At 20.4% G+C, this 26,196-nt stretch overlaps 1 protein-coding gene across 2 annotated transcripts in view; it reads right to left on the reverse strand.

Moving 5' to 3' along the window:
• LOC122511791 (protein bark beetle) overlaps positions 1–26,196 on the reverse strand; it is a 76,141-nt gene extending 49,945 nt beyond the window's left edge. For both annotated transcript variants that reach the window (XM_043627284.1, XM_043627276.1), the window contains exon 1: positions 25,713–26,196. In XM_043627284.1, coding sequence (XP_043483219.1) covers positions 25,713–26,057 — 345 coding nt within the window. In that variant the 5' untranslated portion in view covers positions 26,058–26,196. The remainder of the gene's footprint in view (positions 1–25,712) is intronic.

A 26,196-nucleotide genomic window follows, 5' to 3' on the forward strand; every position in this document is an offset into this window, starting at 1 on the left:
TGTGATGAATATTGTTATTTATGAAAATAATCGAATTTTGTAAAGAATTTTTTTAAAATTCCTAAAAATAATTGAATTTGTAAAGAATTTTATTATATATAGAATCACATGTTCAGTCAGTTTTTGTAAAAAGAAAAAATAAAACGCTGATGAAACAAACAGACGTCGATTGGAATTCAATTCACTGAAAATAATGAATGAAAAATTAATATTAGTTAGAATAGTAGAAAAAATTTAAAGAAGACTAAAAACCATCATTACCGTCGATTATCATTCTGTCATTAAACTGAGAAACACGCATAGTCAATGGATATTAAATTACACATTTTAGAAAGTATATTTCTCGAGAGAAGAAAACATAAATTTGAAAATGGAATTCAAGTATCTAGAACTCTCTTGTTCTAGATATTCAAATTCTTATCAGATTTCAAATTAGTAAAAAATGTGAATTAAAATTTTCATTATAATGTATAGTGAAAATGAGAAACTAATAAAATAACTATATATACTTTTTTTCGAAAAATAAATTTTCGACCAAATGAAAACTGGTTTTATTACTATTGCGGCTTGGAACTTATTTAAACAAAAAAATCTTACTATAGCTGAACAAAAACAAGGAAACAAGAAAAACTGAATCATCTTCTTAAAATTGTCTACCTTCTGCGGTAAATAAGAATTGAAAACTGCCATTACACAACAATAGTGAAACAAAAATGAAATTGTTTCAAAAGCGGAAACAGGAAACAGAAAGAAAGTCTAAATTATACTGTTCGAATCCCTTTTTCGTTATTTTTAGGACAATTTTCATTTTAACTATTGTTCAATTATTCATTATAATGAATGTCATTGTTAAGACTCTATTTTTTTCAAGACTCGCATTACAGTCCCCTAGCAAAAAGGTATACGTATTAAAAAAGGTAATTTTTCTATTTTAAAAGTTCGAAATGAAAAAATTATTCTTTTGCTTCCTCATGGAGAATTAAAATTATTAAAATTATTATTATGTAATACCAAAATTTTTCAAGTTCGATTTTTTGACCTCAGGAGTTCAAAAATGACATTTTTAAAAAATGTAATTCCGTATGTGTGTGTAAACATTACATTTTCATAAATATCTCAAGATTATGAAGAGCTTTAGGAATGAATTTTTTTTTAAATTGTAGGTCTTCCCGGGGGACATAAAATGATAAAGTTTAACTATATTTTTTTGGATTTTTAATTATTGAAAAAAAAGTTTTTTGCCCATAACTTTAAAAAAAATGTTAGGACACCTAAAAATGTTTTTCCATAATTTTGTAGAGTTTTTTTAGACGCATCTTTTGAGCCCTAATTGAACATTTTTCGTCCATATTAACCGGAGATATTAAACTTTTAAAAATCTAAAATTTTGGAAAATAAGACTTTTTTGAAAATTTTGTTGAAAAATGTAGAAGTAACTTTAAAAGTATCGTTACCAACTTGTAGAGCATTAAAAAACGCTTTGATTGACCTATTTTTAAACCCAATTTGATAATAAATTTCGAATTTATTGGTGCTATTTAATAAAAGGTGCTATTTAAAAAATGGAACGCAATAAAAAAGATATTCCGGCTTCGAACTCAAAAATTAATTTTAAAACTGTAGCAATAAGACTGAAAAAAGTAGCTATCGAAAAATTAAATTTCATCACTGAAATACTGGGTTTTAGTCGATTTAGAAAAATCATAAAAATTTTATTCTGCGTATAAATATTCAATTATTATCTAAAATTTTAACTGAAATTCATTGTTAAATCAATTCTTATTCGAAAGTTCTATGAGAATTCAATTATTTAAAGACAAAAATAAATAATTGACAACATAGTTGATTACCTCTTAAAATTTAATACTTGTAAAGAATTTCATCAACATTTTTTAAAATACTTGATTTCTTTCCAAGAATTTTAATACAATTTTTAAAAATAATCTATTAAAAATAATTGAAATCTTGCAAAGAATTTTATTACATATGCAAAAATAATTGAATTTTTGCATAGACTTTTATTCAAATTTTTGAAAATAATTGATTTTGAAGACTTTTATTAAAAACATTTAGAAATTATTTAATTTTTCGACGAATTTTTATTGAAATTGTATTAAAAATAATTGCATCTTATTAAAAATATTATTAAAGTGTATAAAAATAATTGAATTTCTGTGAAGATTTTTATTAATTTTTTTTAAATAATTGAATTTTTCCGATAATTTTAGTAAAAATTATATTGTAAATAATTGAATTCTAAAAATGTTATAAAAAATTTCAAAATACCTAATTATACCTAATTAAATTATTTCGAAGAATATAATTGAATTTGGTGTGAAAATAATTGAAATCCAAAAAAAAAAATTTTATCAAAACTTCTGGAAAATAATTGAATTTCTGCGAAACATTTTATTAAATTTCCTTAAGACAATTTAATTCTTTGAAGTAATTTTATTAAAATTGTATATCTTTATAGAAAATTGTATTAGACTCAATGGAAAATTTTTTATTATTTATCAAAATATAATGGAATATTTACCAGGATTTTTATCAACATTTTTAAAAACAATTGAATTCTTCCCAAGAATTTTAATAACATTTTTAAAAATGATTACCTATATTTTTCGAGGAATTCATTTAAAAATTGTATTAAAAATAATTAAAATTTTACGATTAGTTTTATTATAAAAATAATTCAATTCTTGCAACGAATTTTATTAAATCTTTTTTAAATAATTGAATTCCTGTAAAAAATTTTATTATTTGTAAAAATAATTGAATTCTTGCGGAGAATTTTAGTAAATTTTTTATGGAAATAATTATTAAATTCTTTCGAGAAATTCAATTTAAATTTTATTAAGAATAATTGAATTCTCATAAAAGTTTTATAAAAAGTTTTGTAAATAATTGAATTTTTCTAAAGAATTTTATTATTTATGAAAATAACTGAATTCTTGAAATTTTTTAGTCGAATTTAATTCAAATTATATTGAAAATAATGCAATTCTTATATAAAATTTGATTAAAAGATATTAAAAATAATTTAATTCTATTTATAAATTTTATTAAAATTGTTTTTCAAGTAATTGAATTTCTGCGAGGAATTTTATTAATTGTGAAAACACTCGATTTTTACGCAGAACTTTGTTAATATTTTTAAAAACAATTGAATTGTCTTAAGAATTTTATGAAAATTTATAAAAATAATTGCATTTTTGTGAAGAATTTTTTAAAAATTATATTCAAAATAATTTAATTCATCTGAAGAATTTTATTGTTTATGAAAATAATTGAATTTCTGTGAAAAATTTTATTATTTGCAAATATAATTGAATTCTTGTGAAGAATTTTATTAAAGTTTCTGGAAATAATTGAATTTTGTGAACCATTTTCTTAAAATTTAAAAGAATAATTCAATTATTTCGAATAATTTAATTAGAATTGAATTAAAAATAATTGAATTCTTGGAATAAATTTAATTGTTTATGAAAATTATTTAATTCTTATAAACAAATTTTATCAAAATTTTTGACAATAATTAAGTTTTAAGAAAAAATTTTATTAAAATATTTTACATAATAAATTGATTTTTTTCTATAAATTTTCTTGGAAAATTGCATTTTTAATATTTGAATTCGTGCAAAAATTTATAGTATTCGTGACATTATTTGAATATTTCCGAAAATTTTTAAAAATAATTGAATTCTAAAAGAATTTTATTAATATTTTTAAGAATAATTGCATTTTTAGAGGAATTTTATTATTTATAAAAATAATTGAATTCTTGCGAAGCATTTTATAAAAATCTATTTAAATAATTGATTTTTTTCGAAAAATATTAGGAAAATTCGTTTTTTAATAATTGAACTCCTGTAAAAAATTTTTTATGTATGAAAATAATTGAATGTTTGCAAAGAATTTTATAAACATTTTTTTGTAAATTATTCATTTCTTTTGGATAATTTTTTATTAAAATAGTAGATATTAAAAATCTTTGAATTACGAAAAATTTGTGAAAATAATTGAATTGTTTTAAAGAATTTTATTAATAAATAAAAGAAAATTTTTTAATAACTTTATTAAAATTTTTTTAAATAATTTTTTTATTTCAACTGTTATTAAATTTAAAGTAGTGTAAATTCTCAAACAGGGTGAAAAGTAAGCCTTTTAGTGTAATAAATAAAAAAAGGGATCCAAATAGTAGCAAATCGTAAAAAAAGTAGTAAATAGTAGGTTTTAGTTGATGAGTGCAAAGCCTGAATATTATTAAAAGGGTTACTATTAAAAGAGATATTATTAATAAAGATAGTATTAATAAAGATAGTATTAATAAATATACTATTAATAAAAATTCTATTAATAAATATAGTATTAATAAATATAGTATTAATAAAGATACTATTAATAAAGTTATTCAATTAATAAATTAAAAAACACTATTAAAAAAAACTGTTAGAAGAATAGAACTAAAAAAGAAGATATAGTAAAATTTTATGAATGAAACAATTTCCAAGTACACACATTAAGAAGAAATCGAGCGGAAATTGTTATTTTTTTCCTAGTTTTACGAGTGACTCACATGTGGCTTTGATTACTACTACTATACAACATCGAAAGTGTGATTCAACTATTGGTATGCAGTAGTCAGCGATTTCACAATATCTTGCCTTGCCTCAATAACTGACTTTTTACATACACATATACGCAGAAGAACATTTGATACTCTCGTTTGCAGGTAAAGTTGAAACAAAATCGATTCACCTGTACACAATCTAACACATTAAACTGCGCGCGGGGTCAAGGAACTTCATCCCTGAATTCTACATTTAACATTTTGTTCCACCTGCACTTGCCTAGGAAAACTGAATTAACAGACCGAAGAGAAAAAAGCGCGTCTATTATTCTTTGTAATTTTACTGTGAAAATAATCATCTCTTTTTTTCCCGATAAATTTTCATTATATACTTGAAACTTTTATTTTACAAACTGAAAAATATTTAAACATCCATTTTTCAAACTGAACAATTTTTAAACAATTTTTAAACAATTTTCACAAACAATTTCCCACAAACAATTTTCATGATAGATAACAAATAATAGATCTAAATTAGCAGAGAAGAATATAAAACTGTGTATAAGGAATTATTTATTTCCAATGAAACAATTCTCTGAGGATTGAAAGTAATACTGCGTGCAACGAAAATAAAGAACAAGAAAGTGCTATAGGAGGAAAAAAAGTAATAAAATTCTAACTATAATAGGAATTTTGAAATTAAGATAAGAACTGACAGAGAAAAATGACTGATTATATTAAATCAAATGAAGAAAAAAAGGATTTTAATAATTTTCACACGCTCCGAAGAAAGACGCAAATTATTTTAAGCTATAATGTTTCTTCGTTCAGCTTTACCATTTTAACTACTTTTACTTTTAAGAGTTTTTGTTTAATTGTGTAAAACTAAAAACAGTTTAGTCTTATTGTAATGTCTTTTTAATTCTTCCTTCAGGAAATTGTTGGCTGCTATTCAAGCTTTCATTTGAAACCAAAAACAAAAATCTAGCACCTCTTGTTTTTAATCATATAATAACACAATTTTCCTAAGCAGGGTTGCCACAAATATTTAATTTTATTTTTCCCTGACTTTTCCCTGATTTCCAGACAAAATTCTCACTTCTCCCCTGACCCTAAAAAATATTCCGATTCACTGTAAAAATTATTAGATACTCAAAAAAATGTACTATTCATTTATATTTACAAATTTCATTAATTGTAAAATTATTCAAAAACATCAATAATTAAAATTCTTGAAAACATTCAAATTCAATCCTTTTTGAAATTCAAAAATTTATAAGAATATTATTACAAAACATAAAGAAGGCGATCACTCCGAGTCTTCAACTCGGAGTGATCGCCTTCTTCATGTTTTGTTAAAATTTAAATTACCATGAAATTTTTCAAAAAAAATTTAATTATTTACAAAAATCCCAATAAAATCCTTCCCAAGAATTCAATTATTTTTAAAAGTAGTAAATTTTCTCAAGAAAATTCAATTATTTGAAAAAATTGTAATAAAATTCGTTGCAATAATTCAATTATTTTCATAAATAATAAGTCGATTATTCGGAAATTTATTTTTTAATCAATTTTTATTAGAAAATTCTAGAAGAATTCAATTATTTAAATTAAAAAATAAATAATTTATTGAATAATTAAATTCTTGTTAAAATTCAATTTTCATAAAGAATTTTATCAAGAAATTTTTAAATAATTGTATTCTTTGGACGAATTGTAATAAAATTTTTAAAAATAATTACCTACATTTCTGGAGGAATTTGATTAAAATATTGTATCAAAAATTAATTAAAATCCTGCGATGAGTTTTATTACTTAGGAAAATAATTAGAAAATTTTTCTAAAATAATAGAATTTCGGTGAAGAATTTTATTATTTATAAAAATAATTGAATTCTTGAAAAGAACTTTGTTAAGTTTTTTTTAAATAATTAAATTCATGCGACGAATTTTATTCAAGTTTATAAAAATAATTGAATTCTTGAATTTCTGGAATTATTTGGAACTTTTCCAAAATTCAATTTTTTTTAGTATTTTTAACTAAAATTCTTTTATTATTTTCACTATTTCAATTCAATTATTATTTTCAAGAAGTTTTAACTAAAATTCTTTTTTAAATCAATTATTCTTAATAATTTTCGAAAAAGTTTTTTGACAATTTTTCGCAATTTTCAAATTTATTTGTTTACAATATTCAATTTTACGAAATTTCAATTATTTGTAAATTCTTCTTCAATTAAATATATGTATGTATATATTAGAAAATAAAAACTTCAAATAATATAAAAAAAAAATTTAATTAAAATTTTACTAAAAAAATAATTTCAAAATTCAATTATTTTTAAAAATGCACTCTATATTTCTTTTAATATTCAATTATTATCTAAAATTTTAACTTGAAATTCATTTTCATATAAATTTTTATTAAAAAATTCTACTAGAATTCAATTATTTAAATAAAAAATAGATAATTTATTAAATAATTGAATATTTCTTATAATTGAATTATCAACATATTTTTAAATAATTAAATTCTTTCAACGAATTTTAATGAAATTGTTAAGAATAATTACATTTTTCGAGGAATTCGATGAAAATTGTATTAAAAACAATTGAAATTCTGCGATGAGATTTATTATTTATGAAAATAATTGAATTCATATAAAAAGAATTTTATACCCTACGAAAATAATAATTGAATCCCTGAAAAGAATTTTAATATTTATGAAAATAATTGAATTATTACGAACAAGTTTTTAAAAAATTTGGAAATAATTGAATTCCTGAGAAATTTTTATTATTTATGAAAATAATTAAATGTTTGCTATTATAATTTTATTAAAATCTTTTCAAAATAATTGAATTCTTTTGGAAAATATTGTATCAAAATAATACTTATTGATAAACACTGAATTGACGAAATTTTTTTAAAATAATTGAAATTATGTACCAAGAGTTTTACTAAAATTTTTTAAAATAATGGAATTTCGGAGAAAAATTTTATTATTTATAAAAATAATAATTGAAATTTCGACAACAATTAAAAAAAAAATTTTAAATAATTGAATTTCCACAAAGAATTTTATTACTTTTTAAAATAATTGAATTCCTGCAATGAATTTTATTATTTATGAAAATAATTGAATTTCTGTGAAAAATTTTATTATCTGTAAAAATAATTGATTTCTTCAGCAGAATGGAATTAAAAAATAATTAAATTTTTATAAACAGTTTTGAAAATAATTGAATTTCATTGAATTTCATATAGAATTTTATTATTTTTAAACATAATTAAATTTCTTTTTAAGAATTTTATTACTCTTGAAAAGAATTGAATTTTTCCAATAATTTTGTAACTTCTCCAAAATTAAATTTTTTTTAGTGTTTTTAACTAAATTTCTTCTATAAATCCATTATGTAGGATAATAATTTTTGAAAAAGTTCTTTAAGAATTTTCAAATTCATTTGTTTACAATTCAATTTTATAAAATTTCAATTATTATCCATAAATTTAACTGAAATTAATTTTTGAATCAATTTTCATGAGAAAATTCTACGAGAATTCAATAATAATTGCAAAGATAAACAATTTATTTAATAATTGAATGTTTCTTAAAATTTAATTTCTCATAAAGAATTTTATCAAGAAATTTTTAAATAATTGAATTCTTTGGACGAATTGTAATAAAATTTTTAAGAATAATTATACATTTTTCGAGAAATTTGATTAAAATTCAATTAAAAATAATTGACGTAGTTGAAGTCCACAACGTTGATCAACGAAAAAAATTTGTTTCATCAATTCGAATATTATTTTTAATTTAATATTTAATTGTATAACAATTATTATCAGAACATAAAAATCAATCTATTTTTTCTAAATATTTTTGTGTCAATATTGCTGCGATATATTTTATTAATTTAGTAACTAAACCATTTTTTTCGTTGATAAACGTTGTGGACTTCAACGTGGTAATAATTGAAATTCTGCGATGAGTTTTATTATTTGTGAAAATAATTGAATTTCTAAAAGGAATTTTATTATTTACGAAAGTAATTGAATTCCTGTAAAAATTTTATTATTTATGAAAATAATTGAATTATTGCGAAGAAATTTATAAAAAAAAATTGTAAATAGTTGAATTCCTGTGAAATTTTTATTATTTATGAAAATAATTAAATGTTTGCTTAGAATTTTATTAAAATCTTTTCGTAAAAAATTGAATTCTTTTGAAAAATTGTAAATAATCCATATTGAAAATCATTGAATTGAAGAAAATTTTTGAAAATAATTGAAATTTTCAATCGAATTACGGACTTTACGGAGCATTTTTCAATAAAACTGACTTTACGGACTTTGAAGCAAATTTGCGGACTTAAAATATAAGCACTTTAATGAAAAATCACGAAAGCTTTTATAAAGTAGTATTTTACTTAAAATTAAAAAAATAATTGAATTCTTTCAAAGAATTTAAATAAAATAATTAACATTCAAAGATTTTAATTTCAATATTTTGAACCTTTTCAAAATTCAATTATTTTTAAAAATAATTCATGATATAAATTATAAAGATTTAAATATTCAATTATTATTTAAAACTTAAACTGAAATTCATTTTTAAATCAATTTTTCTTAGAAAATTATATGAAAATTCAATTATTTAAATACAAAAATAAATAATATTTTGAATAATTAAAAGTTTCTTAAAATTGACTGCCAATCTGTGAAAATTTTATTATTTATGATAATAATTGGAGTTTTTGGAAAGAATTTTATTAAAATGTCTTTAAATAATGGAATTCTTTTGTGAAATTTTATTAAAATAGTAGATAATGAAAATAATTTAATTACAGCGAAGAATTTCATAATTTGGGGAAAAAATTGAATTCTTGCGAGAAAAATGTTCTTAAAATATTTGAAAATAATTTAATTGTTTTAAAGAATTTTATTGAAATTTTTTAGAATGTTTCTAAAAATTCTATGAAAATTTTTGACAATACATTCTTTATTTCAATTATTAGAGGATTTAAACTAATGCAAATTGTGAAAAAAAGAAGAAAAGTAGCTTTTAGTGTTAGAAATCTGAAAAAAGTATCCAAATAGTGTCAAATTGTATAAAAAGTAGTAAATAGTAGTTTTTAGTATATGAGTGCTTTTATTAATTTTAATAAAAAATATTTCATTCGTTTGAACGTTCAAAACGAGTTGATTTCCTTTTGTTAACTTTCAATATTAAAAAATTTTCAAATACAACCTAAAATCTTTTGCATTCTTTTCTCCAGCGTCATACATAAATTTCTCATAATAATTATTAAAATACCTGCGTGTAAATAATTCAATTCTTTTTGAATTTATGTATGTATTTATATTATTGTATGGAAGAAGAGTACGAGTATAATCTGATGCCAAGAGTATTGTATTTGATCGTCAACTTTAGGTGAATCACGGATGACACAAGAGATCGTGCCACTTAGATATCTAATCACTGTCTCTGTCTCTCTCTTTTTTTCTCTTTCTCTCTTTTTCTCTCACTCATTTTTTTCTTTTTCTCTCTCTCCCCTCTCTCTTATTTTTTTTTCTTTTTTTCTCTTTCAGTGTTACATGTACCTTTATCTATATGTATGACTGGCACACTTCGTCACTTATTACCCTCACAATAAAACCTGACTCGTGCCACGTGATAAGATAAGAGCACATTTTCAATCAAGTGCATTTTTTTCACTTAAAACAACTCGTGTATTACATGTACCCACCGCAATAGAATTTTCTCGAGATAAAAAAAACACACATTTTTCCTTAAACAATCACTGCAATAACGATTATTCCTATAATTACCAATTAGGTATTCGTAAATTTTACATAACATATATACGAGATTTGTATTCATATTGACAATATTTATTTACTCGAAAAAACGACAAAAATATTACAGTAGAAAGTATTTTTGACAAAATTCTATATATGTGACAGGGAAAGTTAAAAGGGACCTACGGTTCGAAAAAATCAATTTTTTATTATTTATAGTGATTCTGATAGAGAATCATTTTCTATCAGATTACTAAATAATAAAAAAATTGATTTTTTCGAACCGTAGGCCCCTTTTAACTTTCCCTGTCACATATTTCTTTTTTCTGAAGATTTTTAATCTCACATCGTATTTGAAGAAATAGAATTCTTTTTTTTTTAATAGGCCGTATTGAAAATTAACTGTCTATGAAATTAGGTTATATATTTGCCGTTTTTCTTTAACATCTGTCAGTAACTTAAGAAGAATTTTATCAAAGATCACGGATTTTCAACAAAAGAAGTCAGCGCAGTAGACGTAAATAATACAGAAAGCGGATTAACTCTCAATACAAACCACTGATTTTTAAAGCCCCAAACACGGTGCGCGGGAAGGAATTTAGAAAATAGAAATGAAAAAAAATGCCGACAAAATCTAACACTGCCATCTTTTTTATCACTGTAAAAATTGTGTAAGAAAATTGTTTTTGACAAAATCTAACTCGCAGAGTTTCGCACATTTTTAGAAGAATTTTAAGAAAAAAGAAGACGTAAAAATTCAAAAACAGGTTCTTTATCACTTGATTGTATTGAAAGCTTTAACCCTTTTTTTGCTATTAAACAAAAAAACGTGCTTTTCGACGTGCTGAATCCGAATCCGACCTCAGAATTGACTAAAACCTACTATTTACTACTTTATTTACGATTTGCTATACTATTTGGATATTTTCTTTTATTTGTTACACTAAAAGCTACTTTTTTCCATGTTTGAGAATTTACACTACTTTAGTTAACAGTTGAAATAAAGAAATTATTTTTAAAAATTTTAATAAAGTTATTGGAAAAAATTAAAAAATTTTAATAAAGTTATTTAAAACGATTCAATTATTTTTACAAATTGTTCGTAATTCAATGATTTTTATTATCTACTATTTTAAGAAAAAAGTTCCTAACAGAATTTAATAATTTAAAAAAAAAATGTTTAAAAAATTCTTCGCAAATATTCAATTATTGTCATAAATTAAAAAATTTTCACAGGAATTAAATTATTTAAAACAGAATTCTCATAATATTTTTCGAAAAAAATCAATTATTCAAATAGATTTTTATAAAACTCTTCGCAAGAATTCAATTATTTTTTAAATAATAATATTCTTCTCAGGAATTCAATTATTTAAAAAAATTTTATAATAATAATCGTTGCAAGAATTCAATTATTTTTATAAATATTAAAATTCATCGCAAGATTTCAATTATTTTTAATACAATTTTAAATGGATTCCGCGAAAAATGCAGCTATTCTTCAAAATTTTAACAAAATTCTTTAAAAGAATTCAATTATTTTAAAAAAATTTTAATGAAATTCTTTATAATAACTGAATTGTTTTCAATATAATTTTAATAAAATCTTTTGAAAGAATTCAATTTTTTTTATAAATAATAATTATACAATTTTCAAAGAAATTCAATTATTTAAAACACAATTTTCATAAAACTTTTTTAAGAAAACCATTTCTTTAAAAAGATTTTTTTTAAATTCTTCTCAAGAATGCAATTATTTTAAAAACTTTATTAAAGTTCGGTGACAAAAATATTCAATTATTTTCATAAATAATAAAACTTATCGCAGGATTCCAATTATTTTTTAAAATTTTAATCATAATAATCGTTGCAAGAATTCAATTATTTTTATAAATATTAAAACTCATCGCAGGATTTCAATTATTTTTAATACAATTTAAAATAAATTTCGCGAGAAATGTAACTATTTTTAAAAATTTTAATTAAATTCTTTGTAAGAATTCAATTATTTTAAGAAATTTTAACGAAATTCTTTATAATAATAATTGAATAGTTTTCAATATAATTTTAATAAAATCTTTTGAAAGAATTCAATTTTTTTCATAAATAATATACAATTTTCAAAGAAATTCAATTATTTAAAACACAATTTTCATAAAACTTTTTTAAGAAAACCATTTCTTTAAAAAGATTTTATTTAAATTCTTCTCAAGAATGCAATTATTTTAAAAACTTTATTAAAGTTCGGTGACAAAAATATTTAATTATTTTCATAAATAATAAAACTCACCACAGGATTTTAATTATTTTTAACATAATTTTAAACATTTACTACTTTTTTCTGTCTTTAAGCTCCTTTTTGCTATTTTTTAAAAATTAATTATCGAGTACAAAGCCTGTATATATGGCAAAAATTTATTTAATTCCAAACCAATGTTATTTTTTGAAATTTTGTGTAAACATTTTAAACTATTTTAATCAACCTCTTCTTTCCGGGAATGTTTTCATTGACGCAAGAAGTGACAATTATTTTTTAAGACCAAGAAGCAAATAATTTGTGATAAAAAGCACTTAATAACTTAATAATTATTTTCATTAAATCCTAAAAAGATTTCCAATCCAATCGGGACGCAGAAGACAATATAGTTATTGAAAAAGTTAAGCTTTTTTTATTTCATTTCGTCGTCATATAATCGTTGGTAACTTTAGTTTTATCTTTTGTTCCGATTCTTTGAGATTCTTTGGTCGAAAGTTGATTAAAAACCCTATTTTGAAGTAAAAATTCTGATTTCAATCATGATTAAAATGAAAACATGTCTTTGATTTAAATTCTGATTTTAATCATGCGGTGTAAATGGTTTAAATCAATGTTGATTTAAATCATAACAACCAGGCACAAACAATAACCAAAAACCTTTCTTCGGAGCGTGCGTATCATTATTGATGGATTATCACACCCCAGTCAGTATGTTTTGACAAAACTAATGAAGCATACATTTAAAAATGTGAATAATGAACAGTTTACTATTATAATAGAAATACAAAAGGGAATATTTCGAAATAAAGAATTAGGAAGAACAAAAGGTACGATTCATCGAGAGGGAGACGAAGGGGGGATACGCTCCATTTTTCATAGAAAGCGGATGCCCGTAAAACTCCTCAACATTGTATTTTTTTGTTATCCGGTCTCTCTTTCTCTCTCTAAAGGTAGTATATATATATATATAGGTACTACGATAGTAAAACTATATAAAAGATCGTCTTGACTTGAGGATGGAACCGTGAGAAGAAAAAGGTTAAAGCGCAAAGAACCCCAACTGGTATGACGAGATTTCTTCTGAATGCCCTTTCAAAGGTGCATTCTATATCTATATACAAACGTTTAAATAGCGGAGAGTTTAACGTTTAACCTCCCCCACAAATATACACGCGCATCTAAATGCAATAAAACCCATACGACACTTTCTATTATATATACCAACGAATTTATTTCTTTCTTTTCAGAATTTTATTTTCTCACTTCTGCGAAGAAACGGCACTTGAATATCAGATATGGACTTACGGAGGAAGTCAATACAATAAAGAAAAGAAAAAAACTATTTTGAATAGATTTTCAGAAATCTCGAAAGTGAAACCAAAATTAAAATTTGGTATAGAAAAAAGAATTTCTTTAGGAAATATTTCTATATCTATTTCTAAGTATCACTTTCTCTATAAATTTGAATTAGTGAACATTTTTACTAATTTGAATTAGTGATTGACTATTTTTGATTTTGATTTAGTAAATTTTACTAGTAAATTAGTAGAAATTACTATTTACTAGCCAAATTATCCGCGCGCAAGCGCGCATGAATGTTGTATTGCAATGTTTATTGTAAACAATTTCAAGTCATTTTAATTTATGTAATTTTTAAAGAAATACTTATTATGACACATAACTAAAAAACTAATAATTAGAATTAAATTTTCAAATTATATTATATTTTTAAACTTTAAAGTACATAAAAAAAATTTAACAAATTTTGATACTAATTTCTTACATCAGCTTTTCAAAATTGAAAACTTCTTGTACGAGGTAAATTGAATTTCGCAAAAATTGATATTTAATACCTAAATTATAAAAATAATCTTCAACTTTCTGAACAAAGAATATAAATAATATTTTTTTTTAGAAAATTTTTACTTATTTAAATAATTCGCTAATTTTCAAAAAAATTTCGTAAAAATCAATTATTTAACAAAATTTTATGCAATTTATTTTTCACAATAATTTAATTACTGTCACTATAATAATAAAATTTTTCATGAAAAGTCAATTTTTAAAAAAAATTTTTGATTAAATTCTAAGCAAGAATTTAATTATTTTCATAAATAATAAAACTCATCGAAGAATTTCAATTATTTTCATTACTATTTTAAATTAATAATCAAAAAATTCAGTTATTTTCACAAATAAAGTTTTTACACAAGAATTCAATTATTTAAAATAATAAAATTTTCATAATATTTATTATATTTCGAAAAAAATAATTATTTAAAACAATGTTTATAAAATTCTAATGCAGAATTCACTTACTTTCAAAAATAATAAAAATTTTTACAGAAATTCAATTCTTTTTAAATATTTTAATAAACTTTTCTGCAATAATTCAATTATTTTCAAAAATAATAAAATTCTTCTCTGTAATTCAATTATTTTTGAGAATAATAAGAAAATTCTATTCAAATTAAAAACCATTCAATTCAATTATTTTCATAAGTAATAAAATTCATAGCAGGATTTCAATTATTTTTAATACAATTTTACAGGAATTGCTCAAAAATTTTAATGATTCTTAAAAACTTAATTTCAATTCCTCGAAAAAAAAAATTATTTTAAAAAATGTTTTTTTTAAATTCTATGGAAGAATTGAATAATTATTTTAAAAAATTTAATAAAATTGTTTGAAAGAAATTAATTGTTTTAAATACGATTTTAATTAAATTTTTTTAAAATAATTCAATTTTTTAAATTTTAATAACATTTTTCTAAGAATTCAATTATTTACACGAATAATTTTTCGAAAGAAAAATTATTAAAGATTATTAAAGATAAATAAAAAATTACCCCCGAAAATTCAATTATTTTGAGGTATTTTAATAAATTTTTTTTCAAAATTCAATTATTTTCATAAATAACAATATTCATCACAATAATTCAATTATTTTTAAAAATAATAAATTTCTTCTTGGAAATTCCATTATTTTAAAAAGTTCTAGTAAATCGTTTGCAATAATTCTATTATTTTCATAAATAATAAACTGTTTTTTTAGGAATTTAATTATTTTCAAAAAAATTTAATAAAATTTCCCACAGATATTCAATTATTGACAAATTTTTTAATAGAATTCTTTGTAAAATTTAACTATCTTTAAAAACTTTTCGCAATTCAATGATTTTCAATATATACTATTTTCATAAAATTTCCAAACAGAATTCAATTATTTAAAAAATAATGTAAAAATTTAATTCTTTTCATGAATAATAAAAATTTTCATTAATTCAATTATTTAAATTAGAATTTGCATAAAATTATTCGAAAGAAAGGAATTATTTAAAAATTTTTATAAAATTCTTCGCAAGAATTAAATTATTTTGAATTCTTTCATGAATAATAAAATTCGTATCAGAAATTCAATTTATTAGCAGGCCAGGATAAGAAAAAAGTAAATATTTTTTATGAGAATTAGGAAAAAATCAGGAAAATAAAAAATATGGAATGGAAATTTTGTCAATTTTGCGAAGTGAATAAAACGAGTTTTTTTTTTCTTTTTTTTTGACATTAAAAAAAATGAAAATAACCCACAAAACTTAATATTCAAAACAAACAAATGAATGCAGATAATTTGCTAACGGAAAGGAAACTTACGATTATTATAATGTATTAGCAAAATTTACTAATTCAAAAGCAAAAAGTCAGTCACTAATTGAAATTAATAAAAATTGTTACACTTATTCAAATTTAGAGAGTTCTATACATGAGGAAACAAAAACAAATGATCCAAAGTGCAAGTTTTGAATATGTTGAAACGAACGAAATATTTTTTATAACAAATACTTTCAATGCCCTAATATGAGTTTAAAATTAATAATAAGTAATTCCTGCTTCAGCAATTATGTAGTAAAAAATAAATATAAGTAGAAAATTTCTAGTAAATAAATTACTACGAAAATATGCAAATTACACTAATTGAATAGTTCAAATTTTTTAAAATTACTTTCACAGTTTTGACATAACGCACAAAAATTTGAATTTATTTTCACACTAACATCTCTAAAATTATTTTCAACATTTCAATTTAATTGTTTTCTAGAATTTTTAACTAAAATTCTTCTCTAAATCAATTATTTTTAATAATTTTTGAGAAATTTTCTTGAGAATTCAATTTTATTTATAAATTATTGAATGAAAGAAAGTTCACCAAAATAATTTCTGAAATTCACTTATGTATTTTCAATTCAATTTCATGAAATTTCAACAATTTGAAAATTTTTGAATTAAAAACAAACTTCTATAGAATTTTTAACTAAAATTTATATCAAATTTTCCAGAACTTCAATTTTAAACCTTTAGAATTTTTTATATTATATTTTTGTAATTTTTGTAACTTCTTCTATAATTTTGAACCTGAATAAATAACTTTTATTCTTATATGTAGAATTTTATTAAATTTTTAAAAATAATTTAAATGTTTTGAAGAATTTTATGGAAATTTTTGAAAATAATTAAACTCTTTTGAGAAATTAAATTATATTAGTATTGACAATAATTGAATTCTTATAAAGAATTTTATTAAAAATCTCTTGAAAAGAATTGAATTTCAGCACCGAATTTTATTAAAATTGTATTAAAAAGAAGTTAATCCTTAGGAAAGAATCTTATCACAAAATTTGAAATTAGTTGATTGAGTTTATTGGAAAAATTATGTTATTTATAAAAATAATTGAATTTCTGTGAATTCTATTATTTATTAAAATAATAACATTATTGCAAAGAATTTTATTATTATTTAAAGTCAATTGAATTATTGACAAGTATCTTTTATTAAAATTTTTGAAAGTTATTGAATTTCTCACATAAATTTTGTTATTTATGAAAATAATTGATAATAATTGAATTATATCGAGGAATTCAATTATAATTGTATTGACAATTATTGAATTCTTATAAAGACTTTTATAAAAATTTTTGATAAAAATTTTAAATTCCTCTGAAGAATTTAATTATTTATGAAAATAATTGAATTCCTGCAAAAAATTTTACTAAAAATTATATTCAAAATCATTAAATTCATTTAAAGGATTTAATATTGTTTATGAAAATAATTGAATTTTTGCAAATAATTTGTTAAAATTAAAATAAAATGAATTCTTTCTAGAAATTTTATTATAATTGAATTATTGACGCATAATTAGTAAATAAATGAATTTAAAAAATTTTTAATTTGAAATTATTCAAAAATTGAAAATTTTAGAATTAAATTATTTAATATAAATTCAATATAAATTCTGTAAAGTTCAATTATTATTGCATGTGATAATTAATTTTAAAAAAATATAGCAAAAAGGAGCTTAATGACAGAAAAAAAGTATAGTAAAAAAGTAGCTATCGAAAAATTAAACTTGAATTTATAAATATTATTGTTCAAAACTTTAATCACTTTATTTTATTCAATTCTAAATCATTTTTTATTAGAATGTTCTACGAGAATGAAATTATTTAAATACAAAAATAAATAATTTATTGAATAATTTAACATTTCCTAAATTTGAATTCTTATAAAGAACTTTAACATCATTTTTTAAAATAATTCAAGTTTTACCAAGAATTGCATTTTTGAGAAGAATTTAAAAAAAATCTATTTAAAAAAATGATTTTTTTTTTAAATTTATGAAAATTGTGTTTTAAATAATTGAATTTCTTTCGAAATTGTATATTATTCATGAAAATAATTGAATTCTTGCAACGATATTTATGAAAATTTAAAAAAATAATTGAATTCCTGAGAAGAATTTTATTATTTATAAAAATAATTGAATTCTTGGGAAGAATTTTATAAAAATCTATTTAAAAATAATTGATTTTTTTCGGAAAATATTAGGAAAATTCTGTTTTAAATAATTGAATTCCTGTGAAAAGTTTTTTAATTCATGAAAATAATTGAATGTTTGCGAAGAATTTTATAAACATTTTTTTTTTAAATTATTCAATTGTTTTGGAAAATTTTTTATTAAAATAGTAGATATATTAAAAATCATTGAATTACGAACAAATTGTAAAAATAATTGAATCGTTTTAAAGAATTTTATTAAAATTTTTCAATTTTTTCCAATAACTTTGTTAAAATGTTTGAAAATAATTTCTTTATTTCAACTGTTAACAAATTTAAAGTAGTGTAAATTCTCAAACATGGAAAAAGGTAGCTTTTAGTGTAACAATGAAAAAAAAGTATCCAAATAGTAGCAAATCGTTAAAAAAGTAGTAAATAGTAAGTTTTAGTTTAGTAGATGAGTGCGAGGCCTGACTTTGAATATTCGAAACTTTAAGAGCATTTATAATTAATTTTGGGAGATCCTCAATTTTTTTTTTTTTTTTGTAACAAAAATTTAATTCGAAGAAAAAATGAATAAACGTTAAAATTCGAACGTTTAGAATTGTAGGAGCATAAAAAGAAAGAAATACTACAAAATTGATAATATGTACGTTTGGAAGAATTCGACATATTTTGATTGCATACGTCAATTTCCATAGAAAGTGAGCTTTGGGTTAAATTATCATTCCATAAATATTGGTCACGCTTAACAATTCTGTGACATAAATTGATGGATGAAAGGGGGCAAATAATCACGTACACTATTGTAATTCCCCTCTTATACAATATTTTACAATCACGTCTACTATCTCTCTCTCTCTCACTCTCTCGGTCTCATTCTCCCTTTTCCCTCTACTTGCTTCCTTTTACCTTTTAACTCTTACTGAATGAACAAAGAACATTCTTCGATTCACAGGTATATTATACCTATATATATCTTTCACGTACATAGTATATAAATAAAATGCAAAAATATTTTTTGCGATTTCAAATTTTACTGACAATTCGCGAAAAAATTCCCGATAAAAATTAATTATCAATTTAAACTAAAAAATTAAATAGGTACAAATTGTAATATTTTTATTAGTGATTAAGTCACTTTTTTAATGAATTTCATTTATAAATAATATTTTATATGCAACTCGATGAAATATTTGTTTTTTTTTTAATTTTGTAATAGTTTTTTTTTCAAAATAATTGTAATTTTTTTTTAATAGTGCATCGAAGAATTCATTTATTTTTGAAAAAAAGAAGGATGAGACTAAAATTAAACGCGACTAAAACTGATTCATCGATGAGAAATGACTAACAATCGTAACTTGATATTAAAGGAAAAATTAGTCATGCTCCAACGAGAGATTATAAAAAAAAATTTAACTCTTTTGCAAACGAAATATTTTCGATTGTTTATAAATTAATTTTTTCTCTTCAAATTCTTGTCTATAATTGAAAATTGTTGTAAACACTACCTCAAAGTTGAATAAATAAATATTTTCCTAAACTTTTGAACGTTCAAATGAACGGAATTTTTTTATTTTTAGAAATCGCTGTATAAAAAAGAAAAATAATTGAAATTCTGAAATTAGTTAAATTTTTTAATATTGAATTTTGGAGCAATTACAAATGATTGCAGAAATACAATTATTTTCAAAAGTAAGAAAATTCTTCGCAAACATTCAACTATGTTCAATAATTTACAAAAATTCTCGTCAAAATTTCAATTATTTTCAAAAATTTTCCTCAATTCAATGATTCTCAATATCTACTAATTTAATAAACTTTTCCAAAAGAAATTCAATTAATTAAAAAAAATTTTAATAAAATTCTACGCAAAAATTTAATTTTTTCATAAAAAATAAAAATTTCACAGGATTTTAATTATTTATAAATTTTTTTATAAATTTCTTCGCGATAATTCAATTATTTTCATGAATACTAAATTTTTTTTACAGGAAATCAATTATTATTTTCATAAATATCAAAAAAAAAAATTTATGAATTCAATTATTTTTACAACTTTTTATAAAAATTCAATAATTTTCAATTCAATATTCTACGCAAGAATTCAATTATTTTAACAGATAATAAAATTTTTCTCATGGAATTCAATTATTTAAAAAAAATATTTAAATTCTTTGCAAAAATTCAATTATTTTCATAAATAATAAAATTCTCAGCATGATTTCATTTATTTTTAATACAATTTTAAGTAAATTTCTTGAAAAATGTAATTATTTAAAAAAATTTATTAAAATTTTTCCAAAGAAATCAATTTTGAATTTTCAAAAATTTTTATAAAATTCTTTGCAAAAATACAATTATTTCCAAAAATTATAATAAGATTAATTGCAAAAATTCAATTATTTTCATAAATAACAAAATTTTTCCGAAGAATTTAATTATTTTCCTAAATAATAAAATTCTTCCAAAGAATTCAAGAATTCTTTTCATAAATAATAAACTTCTCCAAAGAAATTTAATTATTTTCCAAAATTTTTATAAAAATTCAATAATTTTTTATACAATTCAAGAATTTAATTATTTTCATAAATAATAAAATTCTTAGCAGATTTAATTTATTTTTAATACAATTTTAAGTAAATTTCTTGAAAAATGTACCTAATTATTTAAAAAAATTTTATTAAAGTTCTTCCAAAGAAATCATTTATGAATTTTCAAAAAATTTTTATAAAATTCTTCGCAAAAATTCAATTATTTCCAAAAATTATAATAAGATTCATTGTAAGAATTCAATTATTTTCATAAATAACAAAATTCTTCCGATGAATTTAATTATTTTCATAAATAATAAAATTCTTCAAAAGAATTCAATTATAAGAAATATTCAAATATTCGAAATAAATATTTTATTTTTGTATTTAAATAATTGAAGTCTCGTAGAATGTTCTAATAAAAAATCATTTAAAAATGAATTTTAGTTAAAATTTGAGATAATAATTTAATATTAAAAGCATTATAGTATGAATTTTTGGAAATAATTGGATTTTGAAAAGGTTTCAAAATTAAAAACTCCTTTTACAAAAAGTAAAAGGAGTAAAAAAAAACCGCAACGTTCATTTACGTTAAAAACTTTAGGAACAGGAATAATTTTGTTTAAATCGTTTAAATATTAAAACAAAATTCGTTTTTAAATCAGTAAACTTTTACTGTACCTATAAACTATTAAAAATAAATAAACGTAATAAATATTAATACTAAAATGAATAAATAATTTTCAAGTGTAAATGGAAAAGGACTAAAAAACCGGTTTAGTTCTTTTTATAAAGACTTCATTGTAAACGAGAAAATTAATAGATTTGATCAATTTTTTTGATCTACAGAGTTTGCGTATATATAATATGCAAGTAGATCTGTAAAAAATGCAATGCGGTCAAGGTCCCCTTGTATTCTTCCCACAAAGACATTGAAGAAACAAAACCCATGTGCACTTTTCATCGTTTATAAATAAATACTCTATTAGCTTTTCTCTTTCAATTAAAAAAAAAATACTCGATAAACAATTTTTATTTTCGAAAATTTCTCCCAAAAAAGATTTCTCTCTTAATCAACTGGACAAAATTTTTTTTCTATTTAAATATTTTTTTCAAAATTAGTATACAAATGGCAAAAATAATTAAAATTAAACATGAACATTGTTCAGAATTCATTTTTTTAATATTCATTCAAAATATCTTTTTTATAAAAATCATTTTTGAACGACGTTCAAATAAACGAAATTATTTATTTCTTCTTTAAATTCAAAGTTAATTGCAAAAATATTGCGTCAAATGCTCAATAATTAAAAAAATAAATTATATATTCTAAATGTTTAATTTTCTTTTTGTATTTAATAAAAGTCAATAATTTTTGAAAATATTTATATTGTTAAAAAATTTCGTTCATTTAAAAGTTCGAAACTTGTGGATTATAAAAATTTCAAAGTAAAAATAAAAAAAAAATTTTGATCGCTCGAAACTTTAGGAAAATGAAATTTATACTAAACAAATGATAAATAATACATTAAAAAATATAATAATTTTTGAAACATTGTTTTACTGTAATAAAACTTTAAATATTGAATTGCATTCCAACAGGTTTTATACACTGTATAATAATTATGTTAAACTTGTCAATTATAAAGATATGCAACGATTTAAATAGATTTAAATAAAAGTAAATAAATACTGAAAAATATTTCTCCGAAATTTCGAATTTTTATGGCAAAGATATTATTATATTTAGAGAATTTTTCTCATGCGATTCTTTTGTTATAGTATTTTTTCTTCTTTTTTCTTCTCTCATGACCCAGTAAAAAAGAGCACAAAAAGTGTTTCACTGTTTAGTCGTCATGAGTATACTTCATAACATTAAATTTTATCGTTATTCAGAAATGTGCAGAAATGTTCAGAAAATTGTTTCAACGGATTGACAATGTGCACGGCTTATTAGAAATAATTTTAATATATTTATGAAATATCTTTAAAGAAAAAAATTTTCTCAACCCAATAAGAAGAAAACATTGAGAAAAAAAAATTATTTCCCTTAAATTCTATTTTGACTCTCTACTCATTCAATAAAATTAAAAAAAAATTAGCCTGACAAAATTTTAAGTACGACTTTTACAAAAATTTTTAACAAATTTTTTTATTCTGCAGCTAATTTTTATTAATTTTCAAATTATCATTTGAATTTTGGAGAATTTAATTGTTTTCAAAATTTGTAATTAAAATATATCAAATAGGTATTAGATTTTGAAAAATTTTTATTTCGGTATTTTTTCAAGGACCTTAATTTTTGTCAAATACTGTTTGTACCTAAGGCCATAATTTACAAACAGTATTTGAAAAATTTGTATGAAATACATATTTGAAAAATAAATCAATTATTTTCAATGTATAAAATTTTACAAAACTTCGATTATTTAAAAAAACTTTCTAATATATATATAATTAAAAAATGTGACTAACGAAACGAAATTAAATTTTTAATACAATAATTTTGTATCACTGTATCGAAAAAAAATTATTTTTAATATTTCTACGCATGTAAAATTTCAATTTTCAATTTTTATTGCAATCAATTATTTAGAAAAAAATATTTTCAATAAAAAATATTTCATTCACTTGAAAGTTCAAAATTTTTTGATCATTTTTTCACACTATGAAAATCGAAATAAGTTGCGCATTTTATACTAAAGAAAGTTTTATTCTGTTATAACTGAAATTAATAAAAAAATAATTGAATTTTCCCAAAGAAATTTTGGACAATATTAAAAAATAATCAAATTTCAGAAAAATTTCAACTATACCTACAAATGAAAAAATTCATGATTACTCCAGAATTTTCATAAAAAATCTATAAAAAAAATTATTTTTAACATTTTTAATTTACTCTTTTTTTTAAATCGAATTTTAAAAAATTAGAGTAAAAAATTGTTTCAATTACTTTTATTTCTTTCTTAATATTTACAAATATTAATTTGAAAATACGGAAAATATATTAATTTTCAAAATTATTTATTTGAAAATATTTGGATTATTAAAAATATTTATTTGAAAGTATTGAAAATAATAGAATTTTGAAAAGAATGCAATTAAAAATATTGAAAATAATTAAATTTTGGAAAATATATAATTGAAAATATTGAAAATAATTGAATTTTTTAAAGTTTGTAATTGAAAATAATTGAATTTTTGGAAGTTAGTGAAAGAAGTATTAAAAATAATTGAATTTTTGAAATTTTGTAATTGAAAATATTAAAAATACATTGAATTTTTAAAATTCAATGTATTTTTAATATTTTTTTTTTTTTTTTTTTTTTTTTTTTTTTATCTGTATTTAAAAATATTAAAGACAATTGAATTTTTGATATTTTGTAACTGAAAATATAGAAATAATTGGATTTTTAAAAATATGCAATTGAAAATATTGAAAATACTTGGATTTTTGTATACGCATTTAATAAAATGAAAATATTAAAAATAATTGAATTTTTAACATCTGTTATTGAGAAAATTGAAAATAATTGAATTTTTGAAAACATATAAATGAAGATATTAAAAATAATTGAATTTTTTAAGTAATATAATAAATTGGAAATATTAAAAATAATTGAATTTTTGGAAGTATGTTAATAAAAATATTAAAAACAATTCAATTTTAAAAATATGTATTCGAAAATATTAAAATTAATTGAATTTTTGAAAAGATTTAAATGAATCGATTAGGCAGATATTGAAAATATAATTGAATTTTTGAAGTAATGTAATTGAAAATAATAAAAATAATTGAAATTTTAAAAGATTATAATAGAAATTATTGAAAAAATGGAATTTTTGTAAATATTTAATTAAAAATCAAAAATATTGAAAATTAGCTTCAAAAATTGGTAACAAAATATTTTTTAGAAAAGCAAATCTTTCAATTTTCATTTATCTTTTAAAATTCAATTAATTTCAATATCTTCAATTTAATATTTTCATAAATTCAATATTATTTTCAATATTTTCAATTACATGCTTTCAATTATTTTCTATCTTTTCATTTAAATATGTTTAAGAATTCAATTATTTTCAAAATCTTAAAATTTTCATTTTTGCCGATTTTTTATTACAATTTTTGAGAATTCAGTTATTTTCAAATTTAGCAATTAAAATTCTTGAAAATTTCATTTTTGAAAAATTTAAATAAAATTTTTAAAAAATCAATTATTTTCAATAAAATTTTGCATAAATTTTAGTTATTGTTTAAAAAATTTTTAAATGATATATTTCGAAAATAAAAAAAAATATTCTGGAAAATATTACTAGTTATTTTTCACACTGTATAAAATTTGAAATAAGTTTTATTTTATACCCAAAAAAGTGTTATTTTGTTGCAATACCTACTATTTGAAAGAAAGACAAAAAAAATCTAATTTTTTTGAAATTAGTGCCTATTTTTGAAAATAGTGAAGAAAATACAAAAATACGATACGAGACGTTTTTTTGTTAGCGACAAAGTATAAAGAAATTTCTTTTCGAAATTTATTTTTCTTCATTGTCTTCAAGAGAGAAAATACACAATTTTTCCTTTTTTTTCATTAATATCCCCATATTAATAAAGAAAAGTGGTAAAAAAAAACCCACAAATTCGAAAAATTCTGCCGAGAAAAAAGCAAAAAAGATTTGCTTGAACCTTGAAAAAAAATGAATTTGCGTACCTTGGCAGTCAGGATGCCGCGAACAGTGATCCCGATCATGGGGGCGAACCGGATTTCAACTCCCGGTTCTATAACTAGTTCTCCACCACGTTCGACATAAAGATCCTCTCTCAACAAGTAAGGACTCTTGCTTCTCTCCAATATCCTTTGACCTCTCGTGATTTGTCCACCCGGGAATTCCGTATAAGTTTTGTAAATATTCCCCTCGTCTGAACTTGAACTTCCATAATTTGGCTCCGTATAATAAATCGTTGGCAATTCCGTCGAGTTCAAATCCAATTGACCTCTCGTTAATTCCACTTGAACAATTGCCAAAAATCCCAAAATCCTCCATATTGCACACATTTTAAATACGGGGGGAAAAACAACAACAACAACACTCAAGTAACACTTGTTCACATAACACACATCACTTTCACCTTTTTGATATTCAATTTCAAGTTTCGATATTCACTTTTTTAGAGAGAAAAAAAAATGTTAAATT

The sequence above is a fragment of the Leptopilina heterotoma genome, unplaced genomic scaffold, assembly GCF_015476425.1.
Source record: "Leptopilina heterotoma isolate Lh14 unplaced genomic scaffold, ASM1547642v1 Lhet_121, whole genome shotgun sequence".
Taxonomy (NCBI): Eukaryota; Metazoa; Arthropoda; class Insecta; order Hymenoptera; family Figitidae; genus Leptopilina; species Leptopilina heterotoma.